The sequence below is a fragment of the Rhinolophus ferrumequinum genome, chromosome 24, assembly GCF_004115265.2.
Source record: "Rhinolophus ferrumequinum isolate MPI-CBG mRhiFer1 chromosome 24, mRhiFer1_v1.p, whole genome shotgun sequence".
Classification (NCBI taxonomy): domain Eukaryota; kingdom Metazoa; phylum Chordata; class Mammalia; order Chiroptera; family Rhinolophidae; genus Rhinolophus; species Rhinolophus ferrumequinum.
This window is the reverse complement of record NC_046307.1, coordinates 44394499-44417669: the sequence shown is the minus strand read 5'-3', so window position 1 is coordinate 44417669 and position 23171 is coordinate 44394499. Positions and strand designations below refer to the sequence as shown.

At 51.7% G+C, this 23171-nt stretch overlaps 1 protein-coding gene across 14 annotated transcripts in view; it reads left to right on the top strand.

The window, feature by feature from the left end:
- Nucleotides 1-22847, top strand: part of SUN1 (Sad1 and UNC84 domain containing 1) — a 59249-nt gene extending 36402 nt beyond the window's left edge. For 10 of the 14 annotated variants that reach the window (XM_033095734.1, XM_033095736.1, XM_033095745.1 and 7 more), the window contains 17 exons: nt 3383-3565; nt 4102-4185; nt 4474-4584; nt 5744-5842; nt 6376-6469; nt 7121-7179; nt 7311-7438; nt 7828-8061; nt 10127-10189; nt 11254-11297; nt 12484-12616; nt 13723-13977; nt 14477-14561; nt 15983-16098; nt 17939-18106; nt 21411-21503; nt 21890-22847. In XM_033095734.1, coding sequence (XP_032951625.1) covers nt 3383-3565; nt 4102-4185; nt 4474-4584; nt 5744-5842; nt 6376-6469; nt 7121-7179; nt 7311-7438; nt 7828-8061; nt 10127-10189; nt 11254-11297; nt 12484-12616; nt 13723-13977; nt 14477-14561; nt 15983-16098; nt 17939-18106; nt 21411-21503; nt 21890-22003 — 2063 coding nt within the window. In that variant the 3' untranslated portion in view covers nt 22004-22847. The remainder of the gene's footprint in view (nt 1-3382; nt 3566-4101; nt 4186-4473; nt 4585-5743; nt 5843-6375; nt 6470-7120; nt 7180-7310; nt 7439-7827; nt 8062-10126; nt 10190-11253; nt 11298-12483; nt 12617-13722; nt 13978-14476; nt 14562-15982; nt 16099-17938; nt 18107-21410; nt 21504-21889) is intronic. The other 4 variants (XM_033095733.1, XM_033095735.1, XM_033095743.1 and 1 more) reach the window with 4 other exon arrangements.
- The last annotated feature ends 324 nt before the right edge of the window (nt 22848-23171 follow it).

Sequence of the window (23171 nt, the reverse complement as noted above, 5' to 3'; positions counted from 1 at the left end):
CACAGCCCACCATCCCCTGCGGGAGTTGAACCGGCAACCTTGCGGTTGAGAGGACGCATTCCAACCAACTGAGCCATCCGGGAGCTCAGCGGCAGCTCAGCTCCAGGTGCCGTGTTCAATCTTAGTTGCAGAGGGCGTAGCCCACCATCCCTCGTGGGACTCGAGGAATCCAACTGGCAACCTTGTGGTTGAGAGCCCACTGGCCCATGTGGGAATCGAACTGGCAGCCTTCAGAGTTAGCACGGAGCTCTAACCGCCTGAGCCACCGGGCCGGCCCTGGCCTTGAATGTTTTTTTAGGAGAAAACAAGTTCATGTTATTTGCTTTGGCCTTCTGTTCTCACCTCCTTTGCTCTTGTGGACTCTAACAGTGATTTGTAGAGCCAACTGATGCATTCCTCTTAGAAAATCTATTCCTAATTGTTTAAGTAGAGTGTTTATGAGAGGACATTAGAGAATCACAGAGATGTACAAGGAAGAAAGTTTAAATCCCCACAACCTACCCCCAGACGTAAGCATACGTACACCCTGCGTCCGGCCTGTCCCTGTGACGCAGTGAGATCACATTGTGTGAACTGCTGTGTGTGGCCGTACTTATAACACACACAACTCTTCTCAGGCATAAATGACCCCCCCCTTCTTTGTTTCTGTTTGTTTTTACTTGCGCTCTCCAGTAACGTCTCTAACTGGCACAGGTAGAGTGAGTCCCCACCTGCACCTGGTCCCCTTTCAGAGGGTGTGGCGCCGATGGGCAGAGTTCACTGTGACCTCATGGAGCATGAAACCAACCACGTTAAAGTGTATCATCCATGGCATCTGGTACCTTCACAGTGCTGTGTGACCACTGAATTGTGCACCTAGAGACGTGTGCACTTTGCATCCGTCATTACTGAAATGCTGTCATGGCACGTTCACGCTTTGGCAGCTGTTTTCATCTTGTGTGTCATTCTTCTTGATGCCTGTCTGCTGCTGTATTTATGGTTGTATCAGAATGTATTCGATCGGTGTCTAGATGACGTTCAAGTTTTTCTGCTTTGCACTTCAGACACAGCGTTTCTTCGGCTGTGTGTCTTTGTCTGTGTCTGCCTGTGTACTTGGCAAACCTTTCTCTCGGGTAGACAGACTGGAAGTGGGATAGATATGTTCAAGGTGACGTGTCCCGCCGGGACTGGGTACTTTCTGAGTCCTGAACCATTTCAAGTTCAAGTTGACAAAATGTGATTTTCTAGGTCACATCAAAAAGGCTTTAAAAGGCTTCAAAGTCCCTTCCTTGGGACATCAGACGGGCCCAGCAAAGCAGGGTGGGGTCGAGGCGTGCGCAGTGACCTCTCCCGTGACGGCCAGGCTCTCCTTCAGAAGCAGGTGCCTCGCCCGGACCATCCCTAGTACAGCCTGTGTGTTACCGTGGGCACGCGAAGTGCCAGCCAGTCACTGGAAGCAGACTGCTCTGCGCTCTCTCTCCTGCCTGAGGTGACACTTCCATCCCCGTAAAAGTTCTAGACCAACTTAGGAAAGATGGGCCATTCCTTTGAAAAGTGTCGATTTGCTTCTCGAAGCAGCCTCCGTTGTTAGAGAAACGGGGTTTCAGTGTCTGCTGCTTTGTGGGAAGTGGGGTGAGTGGGCTTTGGGGTTGGTGTGGCCACGTAGCCAGAGCAGGAGGCTTTCACCTCCAGCCAAGGGCCGAGTGACCACCTCCAGCCAAGGCCGTGCTGGCTGTGGTGGGGCATGGGTGGGATGGTGTCTGAGCTGAGCGGCTAAGATCTCCACTGGGGAGCAACTCAACTGAGGCCACTTTCCTGAAGAAATGATAGTTAACAGCTAAGATACGTATATTCAAAACTTACAGCTGGCAGCTTCCATTAGTAACGAGCACTGCTGGAAAAAGATTATGTACCACGTTTTCCCGAAAATAAGACCTAGCTGGACCAATCAGCTCTAATGTGTCTTTTGGAGCAAAAATTAATATATGACCCAGTAATGTATAAGACCGGGTCATATATTATTGTAAAATAAGACCTGGTATTATATTATAATATATTATATTATATTGTTATGTTATGTTATATATATATTATATCATAATACTTATATTATGTTATATAAGACCCGGTCTTATAGTAAAATAAGACCGGGTCTTATATTAACTTTTGCTTCAAAAGATGTATTAGAGCTGATTGTCTGGCTAGGTCTTATTTTTGGGGAAACACGGTACAATTTCAGTTTAAACATTCTTTCAATTGACTAACCACTGATCCCAACCACTTCCCTCAGTGGCACTTTGTGGGTCCCCGTTCTGTGTACTCTTTCCCATTCTTCACATTTTCGTACTGTTAAAGTTTTATCAATTTGATGGATGGAAAGTGGAATTTGGGTGTTTTTTATTATCAGTAGACTGACCATGCAGCACCTCTTTTTACCAACCTCTGTTTCAAGTTTACAGCATAGTGTGGAATAGTCACGACACAAAGTCGACACTGATGCTGTGAATGTTTTTGGTGCAGGGGCCAGTTCATAGATACCCCCCTCCTTACTCAAGCTGCTGACAGCAGAGCTCTGATTTTATTTCTTCAAAATTACTCCAACTCAAGATGTCACCATCCCGGCCTCATGCCACAGACTCTGGACTCCCTGCCGGGCTGGGAGAGGAGGTGCCAGGGCTGCCTTGGGTGCTCCTGGTGAGCCAGGTGGGCCGTCCTTGTCTGCATGTGGTCCTGGTTGACTTGGCGTGTGGCAGCAAGCCTGTGTCCTCCCCCACTCAGTGGAGGAACGTCAGGAACCGAAATGTCTAGCAACGTGACTTGTAGAGCATCACCGCACACGTTTTAGGTTAATGGAAAGAGTGTTGGGGATCACGTTGCATATTCTGAAGTTCAGGGCCTGACAGGTAGCAAGGGGCACGAGGTCCCGTAACTGAACTGCTACTTGCACAGGCCATGCGTTTGTGGCTGTTGTCCCCTGTTCCAGATGCTGTGGCACACGTCCTTGTAGGGGTGGGGGTCTCACCTGATAGGAGAGTGGGTGGGCCGGAGCGCAGGTAAGGGCGGTTGTTTGCAGTCCCTGCATGTGGCAGCATATGTATAAAGAGCATCAGGGTGCAGTGATGACACCCGGGTATTTTCTGGAAGATTGCTAGTGAGCAAGCCTTGGTGTTGACAGCTCTCCTGTCAAGTTTGCTTTGCAGCTCCGCCTGTCAGGATGTGACGTGTGGCACTCTGGGCAGAGTGCTATTTGTCATTACGTCTCTTCCGAAGGTGGTGTCTCTGGTGTCCATTTAGAAAGTTGATTCTGTTTTGCCTGAAATGAATAATTGGGCCTTCTGACTCACCAGGGGAGTAAATGTGGGCTTTGTGGGAAGAAGTAACTGTGTTCCCGGTTTTTCGATAGGCGGCGCGTCGTTCTACCTGGATAGGATTCTGTGGCTGGTCACGTGCACGTCGTCATCTTTCTCATCATTCTTAGTTCAACTTTTTCGAGTGGCTTTAACGAAGCTCAATTATGAATCAGAAAATTACAAATTGAAAAGTTACAAATCAGAAAGCTATAAGTCAAAAAGCCGTGAATCGCAAGGTATTTAAATCATTTTTTCTCCTTTTCCCACCAAATAACACTTTCAAGGTGGAGAAAACGCTCTTTTCCTACGTGGTGCTTCCTCACCTCTCCTGTCGCATTCTTCATGCAGACTTTCTCTGGATCTTTCTAGAAGGGAGTTTCTGGAGGTTTTACTGCGCTCTGTGTGCAGTTCAGTCTCCTGAAAGTTGATCGGCATTTAAGCATTTTTAGGTCACTTTTTAGTAAAAAGTTAGTATCCTCAACTCTGATTCTTACTACCTTTTTAAAGCAGAAACAGTTTATCTGAATGGCATGTCAAATGCTGTTTTGTACAACTGTATGCAGTCTGTCTCTGCGTTGTATGCTGTGCGCATTGCCTCGCCGGGGGACTAGAGCGTCTCTTCCTAAGCAAAGCCTGTCACCTGTGCCCACCTGCACGAGCGAGCCGCCAGCGGCCCTGCGACAGCGGCCGAGCTGCCCTCCTCGGGGTCTGTGGCGCGTAGGCGGGGCTCCGACGGACGTCTGTCTCTAAGTCCCTTTTGCGTGTGTTGCAGCCCATCCCGATCACTGTGGCAGGAGGAGTGTAAAAGCGTTTCTCAGAGAGGACGGTCACCTCAGTGTGAATGGGGAGGCGCTGTGTAAGTATGGCTTCCCTTTCGGCCTCGGCATTGGCTTCCCGCAGGCTGGAATAGCAGGCCACTGACAGTGCAGACGGATAATCCACACGAGTCCAGCAGCCCCACCCATCAGACGGGCAGTAGAGCCTGGAGGGAACCTTAGCACAGAAGCTAAGGACCACCAGCTTGTATTTGCCTTGATTCTTGTTTTGTAATTGAGTTTCTGATTTTTCAAACTGCCGTGTTGTGTACAGTTCAAAGGAACAGGTCTGCATATTAATTGCCAACTGCTTGTCACCACGCCCGCAGGCGATGACGATCAGGGGAAGGAGCGCCTGGAGACGCCCGCAGCCGTCCACCCGCCTTCGTCCGGGCTGCAGTGGGCAGCAGGGACCGCCGGGCACGCCTGTTCTCACACAGGTTGTCTCACACTTCTGCTTGTTTTCATCATGTTCTTCACAAATGCTTGTTCCTTGTTTGCATTTGGAATTCAAGTGCTTGGTAAAAACTGACAGCTTTCGTGTCAGCTGTGGTTAAAATATGGAGACCGCCTTCCTCGAAAAGCTGCTTTGTCACTGCGGTAGTGTAAATTGAACATAGGATAAAGAACTTACCTGAGGCGAAGCGCAAGGCTGAGGAGAGGCTGCTTCCGCTCCCGTGTGGGAGCCTCATTTGGCATGAAGCTGCCTGTCCGTCTGTCCTAACCTCCGCAACAAGACTTACACGAGAAGCAGGTGTTTTCCCATTGATACCTGTACATTTCCTAGCAAGGGGCACCTTTTCTAGGCAGCCTTTTTTTTAAAGCTGAGCTTCAAAGATAATTGTATCCTAACTGTTAATTAATGAACATAAAACAGTAGATTGTTTAGAAAATCCTCTTAGAACATAACTTCGTTGCACAAGAGCCACGTTGGAGTTACCTAATAGTTTCAGAAGTCAGCACCTATTGGTTACGTGCTAATAGAAGTATATTACTTTCAGCAGTTAACTCTTAAAACAATGAAACAATTAATTTCATAAGCAGCTTTCTGTTTTGTATAATAATGTGTGCTGTTTGATAAAAAGTGTATTGTGTTTAATTTTTTTTTGTCCCGTGGTTCTACTACTTTTTCCAAATTACTTTTTTACTGGAAAATATTGGCCTGTAGGTAGATTTTCATTTTGGCCCCTGAGTAATCCTTGTTTCACCCAGAGCATGTTAACTGCTGCTGTCTGGGGTTTTATTTGCTTTAAGGGATCCCATTACCTGCTGGCACCAGGCGAGCCTCAGCCTGCAGAGGGCACGCCCGCCACCACGCCCTGGTCCCCATGGTCTGCATTTTACATTTTAAGTGTCTGCAGGCAGAAGGGAGTGGAAACTATTCAGACATAAGAGCAGGGTTTTCACAAGTTAATTTCAGTATCTTGCTTGGACTTAATATAATTTTGTTGTTTTCTTGAGAGGAGACTGACCCTTCCGTGCTGATACGAATTTTGGTAAAATGGTGTTGGTAGAAGTTTCTTGTATTGTAGCTTGGAGAGTTGATTTCCTGGACTTGTGTCTGAGTGTGCCCCTCTGCACACATCTTGTCTGTCACAGGTCACTTCCTGATGCAGACGCTACGCAGGATCGGGGCTGCAGGATGGTTTGTGGCGGAGTCGCTGTTGTCGGTTCTTTGCTTGGCCATGGCGGCTCCAGGTGCTCACTTTGGCTTTTTGTGTTCACATCTTCCCGGAGGCTCTGGCCGTTGACACCTGCGAGAAATGAATAACCTAACCAAACAGAGACTTGGCCTTGGGTTTGCATGCTTTAATCCTGGATGTAACCCATTTCCGTCTTCATTCCTGAGAAAGGCTAACACTGCTTTGGGCTGCATGAACAGAAGTTCTCTGTTTCTCTGGGGCCTGGGCTTCCGTGTACGTCCTGCTGCTCCATTTGACCGTGACCCAAGAGGAGAGCATGGGTCTGCCATTTCCCGCGTCTTGTCTGGTATATTTGTCAGCATTACGTGTTGCTTTGTGGCTTGTGTGTCTGTGTTGGAGTGTGTGGGAATTCCTGCCGTGCTGGCTAGCGCCATCATAACACGCTCCATCCCTAACTCCATCTCAGTTTATTTTCAGAATGTCTATTAGTAAATTTCCTGGCGCTTTGAGCTCGGCCTTCACAAAAGCAGTTTCTTTGGGTCTGGTTTCCCCAAGAACAGTTCCTGAGAACATCTGCTTCTTTCCTAGGGAAGGCGGCCTCTGGGACGTTCTGGCGGCTCGGGAAAGGATGGTACCAGTTTGTGACTTTGATTTCTTGGCTGAACGTGTTTCTTCTTACAAGGTGAGGAAACACATCATGCCGGCTTGCTGTTTTCAAGAACTCATTTTGTGCTGAGGGCAGAGTATCATGTGATGTAGTGTTTTATAATGATTTAGCTTATATTTGCATACTTTTTGTAGTTTGGTATATTAATGTCTTGCATTTATATGTCATTTTATACTTTACAAAATGCTTTCATATTATTTAATTTTTCAAACCACTCCTGCGAGAAAGGAAAGGCAGGCTCCATTTCTAAGGAAAATAGCAGTGTCAGAGGGTTGGTGACCGGCCTGAGGTCCCACATGTAGGAGGGTGTGTCGGGCCCAGAGCCAGGCCCTTCGGCTCCCGCGTGGTCCAGTCCTCACGCGCCAGGTGACCTCACTGGGCGGTGACCAAGGTGCTTGGGTGCCCTTCCTGTAGCTCCCAGCATGGCGCCCAGCGTATCACTAGTTAGTGACGTGTTTGATTGTAAATGCGGGCCCGGGAGACACCATTTCACAGGCGAGCTCTCCCATGGGTGTATACGCAACTTGCAGGTGAGATTGTAACTGCTTTTCTAAATACTGTGGACTTTCCAATTTAAAGTGGGCGTATTTTGTATGATGTTAACCAGAGAGGTGTAATGGAATGGTGTACTTCTCCCAACTTCATCGATTCTCTTTTTATTCCTAGGTGCCTTCGAAATATTTGCAAGTTTTTCATCTTGCTCATTCCACTATTACTTTTACTAGGTAAGTAAAATTTGCCTGTGTTGCTTTATGATGAATATATGCACGTACATGTGTTGATTGGTGCAGAGTTGAGCGTCTGAAAGGCAATGCCTGTCACGTGTGTTCATACAGAGGTTCTTCTCTCTTTCAAGGTGCGGGCCTTTCATTAGGGGGCTGGAGTGACCTCCTTTCTTTCCTGCCTGTGGTCAACTGGACACGCGTGGACACCGCGCAGAGGGTCGATGACCCCCCAGACACACTCACCTCGGGGCCTCTGCAGGTAACCAGCGCGGGCTCTCACCGGCCGTGTGGTTCGTGCTGCCATCACCAGGGCCTTCCCTGCAGGTCTGCTTGAGAGAATGTTTTTAAAAACCAAATAGTCTCCTTGAATGCTCTGCAGTAGTTCAGATAGTGCATTAAGTAGTCGCATTATTCAGTTAGTTTTAAGTGACACAGTTACAGTATTCATTACTTTGGAAGATGCAGAAAGTCTAAGGAAGAAAAGGCAGAGCGCCGTGTGTGCCACATGAGCCGCCCCCCCCGCATGTTCTCCCCATGTCCCTGTGTGCGGCTCGGCGGACACCTGCTATCAGTGATGCTGGTTTGTGTCCTCACTGACTCTGACCTGAAAGTTACTTGCGTTGCTGTTGGAACTTCCTCCTGTTTCAGGATGGTGACGAAGCTCTTCACTGGCGTGGGATGAGTGAGGTGCAAAGGCAGGTGGCGTCTCTGTCTGGACAGTGTCGGAGCCACGACGAGAAGCTTAGAGAACTGGCGGCTTTGCTTCAGAAACTGCAGGCACGGGTGGACCAGATGGACAGCGATGGGGTGTCGTCCTGGGCTGCAGACATGGCAGGGCTGCACTTAAAGGACAGGAATGCTAATGGACTGTTGGGCTCTCAGGTAATGCTGACAAGTGGCAGAGTGTCTTCCTTCTGGGGACACAGCAGGAGAGGCCCCACGCTGGGTAGCCCCGCATTGTCAGCAGCGGCACACTGCAGGCAGTGAGGTTTCCTGGCGCTCGCCGAGGGCCAGGGGCTGCAGTGTCCTGGACACCACACAGCCAGAGCAGCTGTCACGTCTGGGGCTGGGTGCCCTTGGGGTGGGGGTGACACCCACAGTGAGGTGGGGTGCTGCCGGTGGGGTGGGGCCAGTGCACTGACGTGGGGGTGGGTCAGCTCATAAGCCACAAATGTGACGGGCGGGCTGTGCGTCTCCTGCCCCTCCCCCTGTGAGAAGCTCCCACCTATGAACCAGACTGTGCAGTTCAAGATCGGTGCCCCCCGTGGAGCCGTGAACCTGTGTGCGAATGTCTCATTTGTTCGGTATTCTCAGGCAAGGCTTGTCCGCCCACGTTCCTCAAAATTGATGTTTATTTTTGTGAGTTGCACACTGATTCCCTTGGTATTCTGCACTGAGGTCGTTAGGTCTGCACCGGCCCTCGCCTCGCCTGGCGTCTGCCCTCCCAGCAGACCCCTCTGCCCCCCGCTGGCCGCCGCAGGCCAGGGCTGACCGTCTGGTGTCTGCTCCCCGTGGCCCCAACGCAGCCTGTCCCTCTGAGCTGAGGAGCCCCCACTGGGCCAGGCTGCTTGGGTCATCACGTGTCGCTCACCTGGGCTTGTCCCCATCCGGTTGTGCACTTTGCTCCCATGTGCCACCCTCGTGTCCTCCACCCAGGACAGTGTCAGCGGTTACATGGTGGCCGCTGTCGCTTGTCTAATTCGCTGTCCTCTCCTACCCGGTAGGGGCTAAGACGAGTATTTGAAGGATGAGTGGAGTCTTCTTGATCCTGTTTGGCCCGAGGCAGGTCCTTTACTGTCCTGTGCTGATGGCACGCAGAGGTCTTGAGGTTGCAGGGATGTCCGCACCTTCTGTGCCTCTGCTCAAAGGACACTTGGCGTGCATTCATTGTCAGTGGTTTCCCAACCATAAAGTGCGGCTCCCCCCGTAAGGCCCACTCACACAGCTGTGCTTGTCCCACGCCTGCTGGCGTGTGGCAGCCTCATAGCTGGACGGGATGAAAGGCTAAGTCTGAACTGTGCTGCTGCTTTGTACATACAGGAGGGTGGGCACTGGGCTTCCTCCAAGGGGGATGCCCGTTCAGAGATCCCAAACAGATGGCAGGTCACTGAACTCTGCCTGGAGGCGTCACACCAGGACGCACGCTGATCTTACGGGCGGTCCCTAGCGGAGGCAGCAGCCTGAGATTCTCTCTTGCCCAGCATGGACACTGTGGGCAGGAAGACCTAGGAAAAGGTGGCGGCATGCTGGCGCCTCTGGGTTATTTGCATAAAGAAAACATGTGACGGCTCAGCAAAACAGGCTCCACTTACCTGGTGTTCCTGAGCCCATTTTAAATCAGGTTCTGAGTTAGGCTAGCTTAGTACAGGTTTTCCCATTCTCACGTTGCCCTCAGGCAGGTGTGACCGGGTTGGCAGACCTGGCAGAATCCCTGGCTTTGCAAATGCTGAGCCGCACGCCACATGCAAGACACTGATTGCCGGGTAATCCAGTGTCTTGCCCTGAGCTCCGGGCTTAGTTTTCCTCATGTGGCCGCATTTTCCAGCAGAGTGGCCACTGGGGCTATGTAATGAGCGTACTGACTCACTGAATGCACTGGCCGCCTAGAATATTAGTTGAGTGAGCAATGATTGACTTGCTTTCCACAAGGACTGTTTTCTGGAAATCGCGGACTTGTTAGCTAATGTTCCTGTCAGCTGGAGAAGCTGTTCCTGCATTGTAGCATGGGCTTCAGACCTTGAACGCTAGCGGGGAAGCTGAGGGCGGTGTTTGTGGGTGAGCCCTTCCAGGGTTCCAGGCCAGGTTGTCACCAGCTGTCTCTAGTGTGTGTGGATGTTCTGTGTAGAAACCACTTGGCCTCATTTGCCAGCTTTTGTTTGTTGCTTAACTTTCTCTGCCATTTGTTCACTCTTCGTCATTCAAGGCTAACTACATGATCTTCCCCCAGCAGCATGAACTGCGCATCTCAAACCTGGAAGACGCACTTGGACAGCTGACGGAAAAGTATGAGGTACTCTTCTTGACCTTTCATGGTGGCCCCAACAAACTGATTTCCTTAGGACACGAAGTCCACTGTGGTTACCGTGTACATGTTCCTTAGCCTTTAAAGCTTCATTAGGGGTTCTGCTGTCCTTCATAAAACAGGAAAAAAGATTTCAGACTGTTCCCTTTTTCCCTTGGTGGTTCTGTTTTATAGTTTTAATGTTTTGTAAGTGTGTCCCACTCACTGGTTCCCAGGTGTCTTTTTGAGGGCGAGGCCTGAGCCTGGGCTGCGAAAGCCAGCTCTCGTGGATGTCACACAGCTTCCACCTGAGTGACATCTCTAGAGAAGGAAGGACCCGAATCTTTTGACAGTAAAAATTAACTTTCTGATAGGAAAGTCTCCTCTCAGGTGTTGGTAAAGGCAGGGTTGGGAGACCAGATGTCGGCGCTGGTCTGAGCCATAGAGGTCGTGGGGCGCTCACACAGCAGGGCGCCAGCAAGGAAGTCTCTGTCGGCTGACCATGGCCTCAGACAGCTGCTGTGTCACAGTCAGAATCAGGTGAGCTCAGTTCATCACCTGATGAGAGCCTCACGGCACTGAGGGGAGGGAGGCCAGAGGAGGAAGCAGGTGTGTGCAGGAAGAGCAGGCCTCCGTCCAGGTGTGTCCAGGTGTGTGGACAGCCCACCTGGTGGGGTGCTGTCCATGCCTGTGCCCGCGGTCTTCATGTGGACAGCGATCATTTCCTTCTCTGTAAGGAAACACTTTGTCATTTAAGTAACTGTCCAGAGGGAGTGGTCATGGTCCCTTGGTGGCCTGGGTGCTGGTTACAGGAGCTGCTTTTTTTGGAAATCCACCAAGCTGTTCCCATGTGATCTGTGCCCTTCCCTCAACGTGTGTTGTGTGTCTTGTAAAAGTCTGCTTTGAAAAACAAAACAGCCCTCACCGGCCGGCCAGCAGGTGGGTCTGGACTTTGGATTAGGGAAAAGCCCAGGCAAACGCACATAGTTTTATGTACCAGTCAGTGTGTGCAGTTAACGAAGTGTGTGCTCAGGAAGCGTCAGCGCTGTGTGACGGACTCTGTCTCCTCCCAGGCCGTCCAGAGGGAGCTGCAGCAGACCACGCTCAGGACGGCCAGGTAGGAGGGCGGCAGGCTGCGGTTTTGCCTCTGGCTGTGGAGCCAGCACCTGCAGTCAGGGGCTCTGGAGGGCACGCTCCCAGCTGTGTGTCTGCTGGGAGCCACTGAGGACCCCAGGGGTCTGAGGGGCTTGTGCCTGTCACTGCTCTCCACACGGCACCCCCAGGCCAGGGACACCCCTTGCTTTCACCTGGAGTGCTTGGGGGGCCACCCGCCCACAGGGCGCAGATAAGCCTGGCTCATGGGATGGTTGCGGGGACTCAGTACCGGGAGCCCTGCTGGTCCGTGGGCATCGAGGCTCAGCCCTTGCCAAGTGGGCAGGACCCCGGCCTTTGAGTGGGCGGTTGCCCCCGTGGCTGTAGCCTTCTCCCACCCCCAGGCCGGGCTCTGGACCTCTTCTGAGCTGTGTCCCTCGGCTCTTCTGGTATGCGGCCAGCCTCTCTCCCGCCCCATCCAGTCCCTGACACATGGACTCCTGTCCTGATATCCTGAAGGCCCCCTGTCTTCCCACCTCATTTCTCACACGAGCCCCCGCATTTGCTGAACTTGATGCCCTCTCCCGCTTTGGTGCTCAGTAATTCCTAGAGCTCGCACCTCACAGGCCCATCTCCACTCCTGTGTGTTTAGACCACTGCCTTCGGGGGTCCATGTGCCTTCTGCAAGGATGGGCACGAGTGTCACACGTCGCACTTCCCTCTGAGCTTGTCTCCCTGGAGATGAATTCACAGTGCTGACACGAGACCCAAGTCAGGTGCTCTCCACCGGTGCTTGTGTGACATGACCAGTGGTGTGTCCACACAGCACCTGCCCGGGAGCAAGTGTGACAGCGCTGTGTGTGTTACACACTGCTGTGCACAAGCGGGGTCATTGACATTATGAGCATGTGTCTGTCATTCAGTTACCCGTCCACGGGCCTGGGAAGTGCATGTTCAGCTTCATAATGGTGACTGTCAAATACTGAGTCTTCATCCTAATGTAAGGAGGTTGCTTTAAAATAGAAGCTCGTCTGGAGAGGCCTTGCCCCGCCTCCATCAGTCCGCGTGTGCGGGCTGCGCACAGAGTCTGACGTGGGACGGTCTTGGGTTCCGACTGGAAGTGGCAGTGAGGCCCCCGTTACTGGGGTGACATCACCATGCTGGCGTGTCTGGGGGCCTGTCCTGTGTGTTTACTGACTGTCTGTTCCCAGCGGAGCCGAGGAGGGGCAGCACCTCCTGTCTGTGGTGAAGCAGCTGGAGCTGGAGCTGGGCCACCTGCGGTTGCAACTGTCACGGCATCTGGAAGGCGGCTGTGACAAGATGGACGCCGTCATGCGCGACAGAGTGAGTGTCCGCAATGACTGCGTTTTGTTTTACACAGAAAGGGAAAGAACACTTGAGTTGTCGTCTCATGTTTAGTAAGTTGTTTAACTTCTTCCTTTAGAAAACTTTTATTCCATTTGAAGATTTTAAAGATTTAAAGTAAAATAAACGTTTGCCCCTCGTCGGATCCCCACAGCCCAGGAACCTAACACCTGCCGCAGCGTGCGCCTTCCCGCAGTGCAGTCTGTGCTGACGTTGATGGGGGTGCCCCCTGCATCTGGGCCGTGTGTCAGGACACATCAGACGGGCTTCAGCCCCGTCTGCCCTCATGCCTGAGAGGGAGTCTAGACAGTTACAGCTGCATGAAAATGAAAGCGCACATCTGAATGGCAGGAGCCGCCAGCAGTCAGAGCCAGGCAGCAGGCTGTTCACACAACCTGTGGTGCGGGTGACAAAGTGACTTGTGTGCACCCGGCTCCTCACAACAGGAAGGCAGAGTACCTGTGTGGCTCCGTCCCACTCACAAGTGGCCGGCCAGCCGCTCCAAGCCTCGAGCCGGCCAGAAGGACAAGCCCCTGCAGTGTGACGCGGGGCTGGGCGTGCCTGCAGCCTATTGGGGCGGGAAGCTGGGGACACGTACTCCTTGGCTCTCGCAGCCACCTTCTTGGGCTCCTCCAGAAATGAGAGCTGTGTGCAGAGGGACACGGAGCGGGGAGTGCTGGGAAATTGGCAGGAGGGGTCGCAGGGGTGGTGACTGTGTGTGTGCACGCCATGTGCGTGACATAATGTGTGGGGACAGTTTGAGCAGATGTAAGGTCACCCACCCGAAGCTGTGTGCCTGGAAGACAAGGGGTGCGTTCATCTCTGCCCTTCACCCGCGGGCGATGGCGAAGCGGGCGTCTGCTCCCTGAGCTCGCTGCTTCTGTGCCGGGCTCTTTTAGGTCCTGTTCTCTGTAGTGTATTCCAGCATGTCTGCAGGTTTCTTACATGTAATATGAAGGGAAAAAACCGTGTTGCATTTATTTACATTGTGGATTTTGAGAAGCTGTGTGACTTCCACCATATCCGAGGTGACGGGAGTAAGGAATCGAAATGATTCGTGCTGTGTTTACTGCTGCTTTTACCAGGTGGATGCCCAGGTCAGAGAAACTGTCCAACTCCTGCTTTCCGACGACCCGCAAGCCGGTTCCTTTGAGAGGCTGCTTGAGAAGTTTTCTTCTCGCTTTGTTGGCAAGGACGACTTGCAGGTTTTACTACGCGATCTAGAGCTGCAGATACTGAAGAACATAAGCCACCATGTGTCTGTGACGAAACAGATGCCAGCTTGTGAGGCAGTGGTGTCTGCTGTGAGCGAGGCAGGGGTTTCTGGAATCACAGAGGCGGTAGGTACCCAGGGAGGGATGTTTACAGTCTGTGCCCTGAGGACTCTGGGACTAGTCATGAACTAGCCGGTTCCGGTGTGTGGTTCTGAGCAGGGCCTCAGGATGGGGCTGGGACCCTGCTCACTACACAGTGCGGGGCTCGGAGAAGCCATTGCTCCCCAGGCGTGGCCACTTCCTGGGAGTCCCTTGTATTTTATTAACCTGCATTGGGTGGCCACAGCCTTCCGGAATTGCACGCAGATCTCGCAGTAACACAGGGCCACATCACAGTGCCTAGCTAACCCTGGCTTTGTCCTCGTTTTCTGGCTCACAGACTGTCGAGTCCTCCTGAGCCCCGGGGAAAGGGCTCTGGTACCCGCTGCCCCACCCGATGGCCCAGCCGAGGTCACTGGGCCATCGGTCTGCACTTGCTGACACATTCCCCAGGCTGCTTACCCCGAATGTCGTTAATGAGTGTGTTCTGACTGTCTCTCTCTCCTGGGCCCGCGTGTCCGTGCAGCAAGCACACGTCATCATCAACAACGCCCTGAAGCTGTATTCCCAGGACAAGACTGGCATGGTGGACTTCGCTCTGGAGTCTGGTGGTGAGTGAAGGGACCTGACTGCAAGTGCAGGGTCGCCTGTCAGCGGGCACAGCTAGGGACCTGCTGCAAACGACATCATGTCGGATCAGGGAAGTTGTCGCCACCACGTGTGTGACAGAAAACCTCGGTTTTCTGAATTTTTAGAATTGAGGAATTCCAGACAAGGCCTGGTGGGCCAACATGATTTCCAGGAAAGAAGGATGTGAAAGGGCTGGAGCGTCCGGCAGGGTGGCCGTGGTTTAAACACCACAGCAGAGCTGTGGCCGCTGACGGCCAGCCTGGACTCGGGTCACCTTTTATGGGGCCTTAACTTGGGGGATGCAAACTGCCATCACATGTGACACTGGCAAATCCTGCTAATGTTAGACGTGTCGGGAAGGCCATGGACGGTGGTTCTCAGGTATGTTTTGTTCAGCACGACTTTCAGAATAGTAAGTGGTTTTAGTTGCAGGTTTTGAATTCAGGGATTTCTAAGGAAATCCTTTTCAATTCAGAGATCAAATGGTATTTTGACTGTTCAGTTGGAACCAGTGATTGTCACCTTTTTCTTAGAAGTTTAATTCTTACAGATTTGTGTCTCATCAATTCAGAATTCTGATAGTTCTAATGAGGCTGAACTGAAGGTTTTATTACAAAACAAAGCGCTTACCGAATTTTGTGAGCTAAAAAAGTGAGTCAGCATATTCCAGGAGACTTAGAATGACAGCAGGATATTTTAAAGAGAGAGTTCAGTGGTTCAGAACTTCAGGTGTATGGTGAGCCAGATCAGAACCTCGTTTTTGTTTAAAATGCGACTCCGCACTCGCCCAGCCCCTTCTCGGGTGTCAGATGAGCCCTGCAGGCGCCCGCCCGGGGGTGCCCCAAGGCCTGTGATGGCAGCCAGACTCAGGGACCTGGGCCTGGCAGAACACAGGTGTCTCGGGAGGCTTTATTCTTCATTTTGTTGTGGCTTCCACACCGAGGCTGTCTTGGCGCTGACCCCATCTGCCCTGTTTTCTTGAGGAATAGACTGCACTGTTTCCAGTGCTTTTTATTGTCACTGAAAAGGAATTCACATAATACGAACTTTACCCTTTGCAGTGTGTATAGTCCAGTGGTTTGCAGTGTATTCGCTGTGTTGTGCAAGCACCATCTCACTCCAGAACGTTCGTTTCCCCATCAGACGCGGGTGCCTGTTACCAGGCGTCTCATCCCCCATCAGGTGGCCCCCAGGGCCTGGCGGGTTGGACAGGAGGGGTCTTTCAGTGTGGCAGGCACCCGTGGTGTCCCCGAGTAGGAACAGGCTGATGTTACAGTAGCAGTTTCTTGTACAAGCTGACAACTTGAGAATTGTTGGAACATGTCTGTAAGTCCCGAAGGTGGGCAAGGATGACGCCAGCGGTGCGCTCAGACCTGAAATGAGCTGAAACTCCCATTTTCAGGTGGTAGCGTCCTGAGCACTCGCTGTTCGGAGACATACGAGACCAAGACGGCGCTCGTCAGCCTGTTTGGGATCCCGCTGTGGTACCACTCCCAGTCGCCCCGCGTGGTGATCCAGGTAAGTGGCTGGGCAGGCCCCACAGTGCCTGGTGCACTGCATAACTGCCACGTTGCCAAGGAGGCTGACCCCACGTGTGTGTCTTCAGCGTTTTCGTAGTAGTAAGCTCCGCGGTGCGTCTAGAAGACTGCAGATCGTGAGTGTGCAGCTGTTGGAGGAAAGGTCACATGGTTTTTGAGTATGAAACATGCTCACGATCACTGTCTGCCACTTAGAAGCCCCATGTCCAATTGTGGTGGCGTGTGAGTGCGTGCCAGTGACCTTAGATTCGGGGCCTGTGGCGCTGGCCTAGCAGTGACCTGTCCTCGTTGCCAGTGACGTGTGTGATGTGCACGGCAGCGCGGCTGCCCTTCAGTCCCCAGCACTTGTCAGGCTCGCCAGGGAGCAGAACACGCACTCGTCCTTGTGGGCCGACGCGGACTGTTCCAGAAAGTCAACATGGGCTCTGTGTGGCACACGGCCTCGCTGGATGGGACACAGGACACCTTCAGGATGCGGCCTCAGGCTGCAGCAGTCCCCCTCTTTGCCGTAAGATAGTCCAGAAGTCTGGATATTCTTGGCGTCCCCCAAAAGTCAGCGTGGCCCACAGAATTGTCACCGATGTGCGTACTGGGTCTGGTGGTCAGGATGTCACCTGTGCTTCATGTGTTAAGATGTCTGTGCATAAGAGAGTGGGGGGCAAGTTCTCCATCGGGAGGACCCCAGGACCCTGGCTGGGAGGAGAGAGGAAGGAACTGTAGCTGCAGTGGCCGCGGGGCACTAAGAAGCAGCAAAAGTTTTTAAGGAATCTGGAGTAGAGACGTAGGTGAGCGCCTGCCCCAAGGTCATGACCACGGCAGGGCACCTGCCCCAGGGCCCAGACCCACGCCTTTCCATACTGGCCACAGCCGTAGCTCACTGAGTGGTGCCACATGGGTGGAAGCTGCCGGAAGGCACCCTGCAAAACATCAGCACTCCCGCTGTTCACAGAGCTCAATGTTTGGGTGGCAAGGGGGTACTTAAGGGGCCCAGACCCTCTTTCACAGGGCAGGCGAAAGGGGGAGTTTGGAGTCAACAGGTGGGAGGTCGATACCCAGCCTGTCCTTCTGTCCTTGCCCAGTCCCCCCCCCCCCCCCCCCCCCCGCTGTACTGCACGGCACACGGCAGCTGGCGTGCTGTGCTCTGCGCCTGCTCTGTCTGCCACCCACGGGGTTTCAGGTCACACAGCGCGGTGCCTGGCATGCAGGTACCTGTGGGTGCCCCACCTCCTTACCCAGGTGCAGTGGTGGGTGCGGCTCCTCTACTGTGACTGTCCTGTGCTAGTGTCATTTTGTGCCTGTGCGTCCTGGGATGGCACTGGCCGATGGTCAGAGGGTGAGCGGAAGCAGCCTTCTGTGTGCTGCCAGGGTTTAGGCTCCGGCCGGGTGCAGTTTGTAAGTGTGTCAGCCATGTATGAGACGCGGTCCCTCACGTCAGAACAGGTTTTGTCACACTCGTGGGTGATCGCAGTCTGTTGGGTGAGAAATGGTAGCATCCGTCATTCAGATCTGTGTTTCTCTTGTTAGTGTGTAAGGTCGGATATCTTCTCTTAGGTTTGAGGACCATTTAACTTTTTTGGAAATGTGTTTGTGTGTCTTGCCCATTTTTCTTCAAGGTTCTGGCTATCCTAACTTTTATAATATAAAGCCCTTTTATGAGTTGGACACAGTCACTCTTTGGGGTGTAAGATGCAAACCCCTTTCCTCAGTTTGGCTTATGATTTTTTACCGTGTAAAAATTTTTTAACTTTTATTTCAACGTTATCGGTCGTCTTTTGTACTGCTTCTGTTTTTAACTGCGTGGTATTTTGCCTTTCCTCTAGCCTGACATCTATCCAGGGAACTGCTGGGCGTTCAGAGGCTCCCAGGGGTACCTTGTGGTGAGGCTGTCGATGAAAATCCACCCGACCAGCTTCACCCTGGAACACATACCCAAGAGCCTGTCGCCCACGGGCAACATCACCAGCGCCCCCAAAGACTTCTCTGTCTACGTGAGTGTGCTGGGTCCGGGGGGTGCCAGCCTAGCCCAGCCGCCGTGCCTGCAGTGCTCTGAGGGGGCGAGGAGGGGAACGCGTGGTGCTGTGTGACCTGGCGTGGGATTTGTGTGGTCGACGCACGCCTGCCAGACCTGGACAATTCCGCCTCATCTCTCTCGTCTGTTGGGCTGTAAAGGTCGTCTGACAGCTGTGTGATGTGGCACCTCCAGACAGATAAGGGAGCTGGAGGAAAAACACCCAGGGTCCCAGCACCTAGCGAAGTCACCACTCATTCATGGTGGCGGTTTTGGTCTCTTCCTTTTCCCTTTAGAAACATAGTTCAGACAATGCTCTTCATAAAATTCCAGCATAAAATGCCATTGTGGGGCTAACCCCTCATTTCCCTCACCAGTTCTCCTGTTACTGAATAATGCAATTTTCCACGTTTCAGAATGTGCAGCATAGTCACATCTTCAGTCATGTCAGACTGGACACTCAGAAGTGGCATTTACTGGTGACGAGGGCGTGACGAGGCAGGACAGGGCGTGAGCATTTTCAGGCCCTCGCATCACGTGTTATTAGCGTTCCCACCACTGTTCTCTAGCTCTTAGTTCCTTTCAAATTGGGTCCTTTTAGAAAAAATCTCTAACTTCATAGGTAAAAAAATTTTAATCTGTATTTCACATGTGTTTTTCCTTTTTTGTAGATTCTAGTTTTGTTTTTATTCATTTATCTTTTGGGATCTTAGTCTCCTTATGAATGTTAGAGCTTTTTAACCACGGGTGATTCTGTTATAGATACACTTCCCGCTCTCAATCCTAATTTTGTATTTAGTCACATCTGCACGTTACCTGTAGTTTTTTCCATGGCGTTTCTATACCCAGGAAGTCATTTCCCATTGTGAACAGACATTCACATAGTCACCAAGACTTCCTTCTGGGCGTAGGCAGACCTCAGAGATACCGTAGTTCGGGTCCAGGCCACCACAGTACAGCAAATGCCACAATAAAGTGGCCCCAGGAACTGTCTGATTTCCCAGTGCATGAAAAGTTATGCTTACACTACACTTAGTCTGTTCAGTGTGCGAGAGCATTATGTCTAGAAGAAAACAATGCGTGCACCTTAATGAAAAAATACGTACTGCTACAAAACGCCGACCATCCTCTGAGCCTTCAGCGAGTTTTAATCCTTCCGCTGGTGGCGGGTCGGCCTTGATGCTGATGGCTGTGAGGCCGGGGTGGCCATGGCCATTTCTTAATGTAAGACAATGAAATTGCCACATCGGTTGACTCTTCCATTCACGAACGATTTCTCTGTAGCGTGCGAGGCTGTGTGACAGCCTGCGACCCAAAGCAGAGCTGCTGTCAGCATTGGAATCGGCCCTCCCAGACGCTGCTGCTGCTCTCCAACTAAATTTATGCGACATTCGAAGTCCTTTGTTGTCACTTTAGCAACCTTCACAGCATTCTCACCAGGGGTAGAGTCCATCTCAAGAAACCACTGTCTTTGCTCATCCGTGAGAAGAGCTCCTCTTCCGTCCCAGTTTCATCACACGTGTCCCTGTGACATCTAGCATGGTGCCTCCTCTTCAGAAGGTTCTCAGTGTCCTTTGCCCAGACCCATGCGCGGGATCACTGTCTACGGCAGCTGTAGCCTTACGGAATGTGTTTCTTAAATAGTGAGACTCGAAATGACGCCTTGGTCCATGGGCTGCAGAAAGGATGTTGTGTTAGCAAACATGACCACCTCAATAATGGGCCTAAGAGACTCAGTAAAGCATGTTGTAAACAGGTGTGCTGTCATCCAGGTTTTTGTTCCATCCACAGAGCACAGGCAGAGTCGATTTAGCATCGTTCTCAGGGCCCTGGGATTTTCTCACTGGTAACAGCACTGGCTTCAGCCTAAGGTCCCAGCTGCATGGGCCCCTTGCAGGAGAGGCAGCCTGTCCTCTGAAGCCAGGCACTGACTCTCCTCTCCAGCCAGCAACGTCCCCGATGGCTCCTTTCTCCAATATAGGGTTGTTTTGTCTGCATTACTAACCTGTTGTTGGGTTCTGGATAACTTGCTGCTTCACCTCGCACGCTGAGGTTATAGAGATGGCTTCTCTCCTTAAACTTCATGAACCAACGTCTGCCGGCCACAAACTCCTTCTGCAGCTTCCTCCCCTCTCAGCCCTCATAGAATTGAAGAGAGTTCGCGCCTTGCTCTGGATGAGGCTTTGGCTAAAGGAATGTGGTGGTTGGTTTGAGCTTCCATCCAGACCGCTAAAGCCTTCTCCATGTCAGCAGAAAGGCTGTCTCACTCTCTTCTCATCTGTGTGTTCACTGGAGTAGCATTTAATTTCCTTCAAGATTTTTTTTTTTTTTTTTTTGCATGTACAGCTTGACTGACTGTTTGGCACCAGAGGCCTGGCTTTCGTCCTCTCTTGGCTTTCCGTGTTCCCCCTCCGCCCCTCAGCTTAGTCATTTCTAGGTTTTGATTTAAAGTGACAGACATGAGACTCTCCCGTTCACTTGAGAACCTAGAGGCCACTGCAGGTTGTTAACTGGCCTCATTTGAACATGGTTGTGTCTCAGGGATCAGGGAGGGGCAGAGATGGGGAACAGCCGGTCGGTGGGGATGCCAGAACCCCATGACATGTATGCATGCAGATGGCCTTCCTCTGTGGCCGCTGTTTGTGGTGCCCCAAAACTGTTACAATATAGTAAGATCAGAGATCACTGGTCATAGGCACCATGACAAATGTCACAATAATGAAAAAGTTGGAAATATCGTGAGCATGCCCAGTGACACAGAGACTCGATGGGAGCAAATGTAGCTGGAGAAGTGGCAGCAAAGGACACGCAAGATGCCGGGTTCCCACAGACCTCGACCTCAGCACAGGGGAGCGAGGTCACCTCCTCCCTCGGTGGTTGTACGTGAGCGACACACAGCTCCTAACCTTCATAGTCTTCCCATGCGAGCTCAGCAGTGGCAAGCTCTCTCACGCTGCCAGGCAGCCCCCCAGCTCCCCCCGGACCTCCTCTTCTCCCCCAAAGCATCACCCCACTGCTCAGCACCGCCCTCCCGGTCTGTAGGCCTCTCACTTCTTGGCACTTGCGAGCTTGCCCGCATCTCAGCTCGGGAGGGACAGTGCCTGCCCCCCGGTGGCTGGGACTCGTGTGGAGCCTGGAGTGAAGTGCGCAGCCCCAGCAGCCCCCAGGGAAGGCCTCTGCGTGCTGCAGAGGTGTCACGTCTCCTGTCAGGTCCAAGGGAGGTGGTCCTTGTCCCTCAGTGCCATCGCCCCCGCTGCTCAGTGACCATGTGGTTTTGCTTTCAGGGCCTGGAGAGTGAGTATGAGGAGGAAGGGCAGCTGCTGGGACAGTTCACGTATGATCAGGAAGGGGAGTCCCTCCAGATGTTCCACATGCTGGTGAGCCCCTGCGCGGTCACGCTGACCTCCGGCCCCGAGTCCCCTGCCTGCCTGGTGCCAGCAGGACCGGCTGACATTAACACACCTGCCCAAAGTGTCTGAGGGTCATCCTGTTAGAAAAGTGAACCTGAGCTCCTAGCTCTTGCCCTGGATGAGCCTTTGTAGTATGTATTTTGCTCCCCGTGAGTATGTCATATATTAAAACTGAAGGCTTGTCTGTGGCTTGTCATGAGCTTTGTGCCCTGTAACAGGTGACTCAGTGCATGTGGAAAAATTTAAATTCCAACTTGGCTATTTACTCGCAAGTATCATAGTTGGGGAAGTGATTGGGCTTGGAGGGTGTTCGTATATTTAAGTGTGGATTTTTTTCTCCCCTTCGATTTCAGAAGAGACCTGAACGAGCGTTTCAAATAGTGGAACTTCGCATCTTTTCTAACTGGGGCCATCCTGAATACACGTGTCTCTATCGGTTCAGAGTGCACGGAGAGCCCATCAAGTAAAGATGGGCCACACCGTTCTTGTACATTTTGTATATACTGGGACAGCCCGAAACACTGGATCCTTCCCGAGGGGCTGAGGGAGTGTCGGCATCACATTGTCTGTAAATAATTGTCACCCGGTGCCAGCAGCAGGACTGGGGCAGGAAGCGGGGAGCGCTGACCCTGGCAGGGAGTACTGCATGTACGGAGGTCCCTGAGCAGAGGCGGTCTCGGAAATGCGCCTGAATGTATGGTTCAAAGACACCTACTTTGTTTGGGGGGTTTGTGTTTAAACATAAAGCTCTTTGTATTTTCTTGACGTCAGGGACAAAGCAAATGAAGTTACAAGGTTTGAAGTGTTCTTCACGCTTTCAGTGGCCTCTTTAAAGGACTTTTGGGGGCAGATGTGTTTTTTCTTTTCAGTTCAGCACACATTTCTTTCAGGGAGAAACTGTGTCACCAAATTTTAGAGTACTGAACTCTTTCCTGTAGGGTGGGGCTTTTCCTTTATTTAGCACCGGCAGTTATTGGAAGTCACCAGGTGGGGAAAAGACTAAAATGTGTTTTTCTGCTAATTTGTTCTACTTCTTAGAAAGATTTTCAAAGTCCGGACTCGGTGTGCTCATTTCCATTCAGGAACATGGGCAAGTTTCATTTTGTTGTAGGTTGAAGTGGGTCTGATTGGAAAGGGGACGGTCTGGATTGAAAGCAGCATTATCGAGTTCTCAGGTCTCCACTAGGCTTGTCCCATTGGGATCACCTTGGAGTTTTCAGCTCTCACTACAAATAGAAACCAAGAAATCCAATCTTTTGGGTGTTTTCAGGTTTTCCTTTGGATTTTGCTGAAAAGCAAGCACTAACAATGCTCCAAGTCTCTCAGACACTATGTTGTCATCCCATTGATGGCATCAGGAGACGGCATCAAGGCCACATCCCCAAAACAGGACGTCCTGCTGGCTCTGGTTGGCACTCGCCTTCAGGGCCACTGTTGGCCATTGGCACTCAATTCCTGTGACACTCATTTCGGTTATAATTAATATTTAATATTGAGACTTTTACCGAACAGCCTTTATAAATGAGATATCCACAAGGCACTGAAAGTGTTATGGATGTTTTACCTTAAAATTATTTAAGTTTTATTGGGTTAAGACAGCTTCTTGGTGTACCATGAATGTTGTATTTTCAGAAA